This window comes from Pteropus alecto, unplaced genomic scaffold (genome assembly GCF_000325575.1).
Source record: "Pteropus alecto unplaced genomic scaffold, ASM32557v1 C19237424, whole genome shotgun sequence".
Classification (NCBI taxonomy): domain Eukaryota; kingdom Metazoa; phylum Chordata; class Mammalia; order Chiroptera; family Pteropodidae; genus Pteropus; species Pteropus alecto.
This window is the reverse complement of record NW_006494573.1, coordinates 1-3827: the sequence shown is the minus strand read 5'-3', so window position 1 is coordinate 3827 and position 3827 is coordinate 1. Positions and strand designations below refer to the sequence as shown.

General features: G+C 43.1%; 1 protein-coding gene across 1 annotated transcript; it reads left to right on the top strand.

Annotated features, from left to right (window-relative positions):
• Nucleotides 1-1652: 1652 nt before the first annotated feature.
• Nucleotides 1653-2831, top strand: LOC102894452 (sulfotransferase 1C2). Its single transcript, XM_006925323.2, has 3 exons — nucleotides 1653-1782; nucleotides 2282-2376; nucleotides 2520-2831. Exons 1-3 carry the CDS (start codon nucleotides 1689-1691, stop codon nucleotides 2829-2831), a joined length of 501 nt encoding a protein of 166 aa, XP_006925385.2. The 5' UTR covers nucleotides 1653-1688.
• Nucleotides 2832-3827: the final 996 nt, after the last annotated feature.

Genomic DNA, 3827 nt, shown 5'->3' with positions numbered 1-3827 from the left:
AAGAACATTTATGTTGTATAAAGAAATAAAAGATTGAATTAAAAATTAAAAACAAAAGAAGGTACTATTTTTAAAGAATTATTTATTAAATTTATTAAATAAACAAACAGGATCTCTGTAACTGAAAATACATACAATGGCTTAACTGAAATACTCAAGGATAGGTTAAAGTGAATAATATATACGGCTGGAAAGAGAATTTATAAACTTGGAGAGGGGGATGGGATAAAGGTTCTCAGAGAGAAAAGAGAAGAGAGATGAAAAATAAGAGAAGTAACAAAATAAGAATTAATAAAGTGATTATCAAGCAGCAATGAAGTGAAAGCCGACCAGAAGTTAAAAAGATTAAGAATTTCAGGTTTTCTGCAGGACCCACACAAGGAAGCACCGGGGGTCGGGCAGGAGGAAAGGGAGTGAGGGTAAAACGGGAGCGAGCGCCTTTACCGTGGTTTCCGAAGAAGGCCAGGTGAGGCCGGCAAGCAGTATAGGACTGGCTAGTTGGAATAATTTCAGTGGGCCCCGGGGCTGTCCCTAGTTGTCTGGTCCTGTCCGGGAGTGATTAGAGCAGGCAGATAGTGGCCCAGGGTGTGAGAGCCCAGTAAGGGAGGTGGTTGAGGTATGGGCTCTGGATCGGTTGGTTTGCATTTGAAAACTGAGCTTGATGGTGACTTGTTAGACTATCTCAAAGAATAGGCTGACCCTGGCAGGGGCAGCTCCTCCAGGGTCCATTAGGCCCTAAGATGTCAATCATCAGAATACAGAAAATAAAAGACATGACATTTTGGGCCAGATAGTTCATTCTTAGGAGTGGGGAAAGGCTGTCCTGTGCATTGTAGAATGTTGAGCAGCATCTCTGTCCTCTACTCATTAGAGGCCAGTAGCACCCCCGCCCCCCGAGTAACAACCAGAAATGTCTCCAGACATTGCCAAAAGATTGCCCTAAAGGGCAAAAAGATTCCCACCATTTTAGGGTAAAACAAAAACAAAAACAAACAAAGAAACCCCCACAGCTTTGAAATGGCTAGTCATGGGATGGCTAGTCAACAAGGCCGCTTTGAGATTAATGCTGCTAGAATGTGAGTTGAGTACCTAGAAGTCACAAGGCGATAAAAGGTCGTACTTGGTTAAACTGAAAGGCTGGGAGGGTACAAGGACACAAAACTGTGGTCCAAATGAAACCTACAGGGATGCTTTGTAGGGGAAGAGCTGATGTGATTAGAGATGGGAATAATAGCATTTATGAGGCCAGAAAAAAAATCATAGCTATTTTCTTGCTACATGGCCAAAACTCTTCACCACAAAGCTGTTCCGCTCCTCTGGGAAACCTAGATGAAGGTGTTAGGAAGATCATCAGTATGCATGCGAAAGTGTTTTAGGCTCATGGTGGGTCACAGTTTCTAGAGAAAGATTGTACTCCGATACCAAAGGGGCAAGCGGGAGCCAGGCTACTTCATAGGACCGAATTAGGATGAGAGAGCAGAATTAGCAGAAAAGCGGGGACAGGCAGAGGAGAGAGGGAGGTCGCAAGGCCAAGATGAATTGCCAGCACAGGAGAGCTGAGCCTGATGTGCACAGCCACCCTCAGCATGGCTCCCCCTGCGTAAAACCGCTTTTTATACAATTGTCTTTCACTTACCCCTCTTCTTACCTCCAAGTTCCTTTATGTCGCTCGAAATGCCAAAGACTGTATGGTTTCCTACTACCATTTCCAAAGGATGAATCAAATGCTTCCTGACCCTGGTACCTGGGAAGAGTATTTCGAAACCTTCATCAGTGGAAAAGGTAAAGGACAGTCCTTCACATCCTGGCATCCCCGCTCCATCTAAGCTCGATCACGCCTAACATTTTGATTTCCTAAACGGTCGATGCCCCACTCATTAGGCAAACTAGTTTTAACACAGACTTAGACTGGCTGGACTGGCTGCTCTCATCGCGGATATCCACAGCCCAAGTAAATATCTCCCATTTGGTTTGAAAGCCTTTATTCTGGGTCACCTTACCTGTAGAGTCATCCTCATTCCAAAGACTATCCCTGTTCCATTTTGAGGCCAATGTGATTATGCATCATCAATATGAAGCCACTTCAGGTAGCATGTGGGATAAATCACCCCATGGTATCCCATTCTACATCACCCTCCAAATCAAATAGATCAGGACTCTTAGGATCCACCATTTCTTTTCCTCTGTCTTCAACACACTTCGGGTAAATAAAATTCCTAACTATTGGAAGATTTTGTATGATCCCTATATAGGACTGTTCTATTTCCTGTGTCTGTTACAGTGTGTTGGGGTTCCTGGTATGACCACGTGAAAGGATGGTGGGAGATGAAAGACAGATATCGGATTCTCTTCCTCTTCTATGAGGACATAAAGAAGGTGAGTAAGGCCTTTCAGAAGAACTGCTTCGGACCCTGGTGCAGAGAAATTCTAAGCTGTTTCAGGACTTCTGGGAGGGAGACCTTGAAGAATGTAAGTGTGTCTTTCTGATACTCTCTTTCCTTCCAATACCCTCGCCACAGGACCCAAAGCATGAAATTCAGAAGGTTATGCAGTTCATGGGAAAGAATTTAGATGAGACAATACTGGATAAAATTGTCCAGGAGACATCATTTGAGAAAATGAAAGAAAATCCCATGACAAATCGTTCTACAGTTCCCAAATCTATCCTGGACCAGTCCATTTCCCCCTTCATGAGAAAAGGTTTGTGGGCTCTGAAATACTATGTAATTATAAGTATTATCAACTGCTCAGCTTATCTAGTAACATACTGCTTGCCTTTCAGCAAGATGTTAAGTTTTATTAATTTCAAGACAATACATTTACACTATTGATAATATCTGCAGCTAATAAGGTCAAGGGTTTGATCTTGTTACACAGGGTAGCTCTCTGGGTTATTCAGTGGCAAGGAACAGAAAGTGCCTCAAGTGAGCCTCAAAATGAGGGGCTTGCTGGGAGGAGTCTTGTGAAGCAACAAGGAGATGCAGTCTCAAAGGCAGTTAAGAGCAGGAGCCACCCTTGGTCCAGGCCTCACTGGCATCCAGGCCCCAGAGGCAGCAGCGGATTCCGGCTCTTTGCTCTGACACACCGCCACGTACAGGATTCAGCTGCTCTCTACATATCTGCTATGCATGCCTTTCTCTGCTGACCAGCTGCTTCTTCCCCTCTCTGCATTGTACCCTTTTCTTTTCTACCTTACAGCTTCTGCTGTCTCAGTTTCCACTCACAACTTGGTCTTGACCATGGCCCAAACCTGTCCCTCATCACGGTTTTCAGCCACAACTACTGCAGAGAACCACCTCATTCTCTTAACGTTTCGGAGTTCCAGTTCCAAAAAGAGGAATTCTAACTGCCCTTGCTAATATTTTCTAAGGAATATAAAAACCTTTATCGCATGTTAATTTTAAAACTAATACACATCATTGTAAAATTTAGATCAATATCGCATTATATTTTAAAAGTTCTCCTCACCAAAACTCGGCTCTCCAGAAGTAACTGTCAATGGTGTGGACGTCCCCTCCCTCTCTGTTTGAGAAACACAGACTTTTATTTTCGCAACACTGAACCATTGCCTGCATACTGCTTTGAACTTCTTTTCTTCTTTAAACATGTGATTGAATTTATTTTCTTGGATTTCCTAGTCTATAACATGGTCCTTTGCTACCGAAACAAACCAAACAATTCCATTTCTTTCCTCTTCAAATAATCAACGGTAATGATTTGGCAAGTAGCCTTTCTACAGACACATACATACTCATCTTTCTATTGATTCTCCTTCCCTCAGACTCATACATACACAAAGACATATACCACAATGAAAGCTTGCTTCC

What these genes read in the sequence shown, in the direction of transcription:
- LOC102894452 (XM_006925323.2), top strand. Translation starts at nt 1,689, where the DNA reads ATGGTTTCCTACTACCATTTCCAAAGGATGAATCAAATGCTTCCTGAC. An exon ending in AACCTTCATCAGTGGAAAAG is followed by an intron (nt 1,783 to 2,281) that starts GTAAAGGACAGT and finishes TGTCTGTTACAG; the next exon opens with TGTGTTGGGGTTCCTGGTAT. An exon ending in TCTATGAGGACATAAAGAAG is followed by an intron (nt 2,377 to 2,519) that starts GTGAGTAAGGCC and finishes CCCTCGCCACAG; the next exon opens with GACCCAAAGCATGAAATTCA.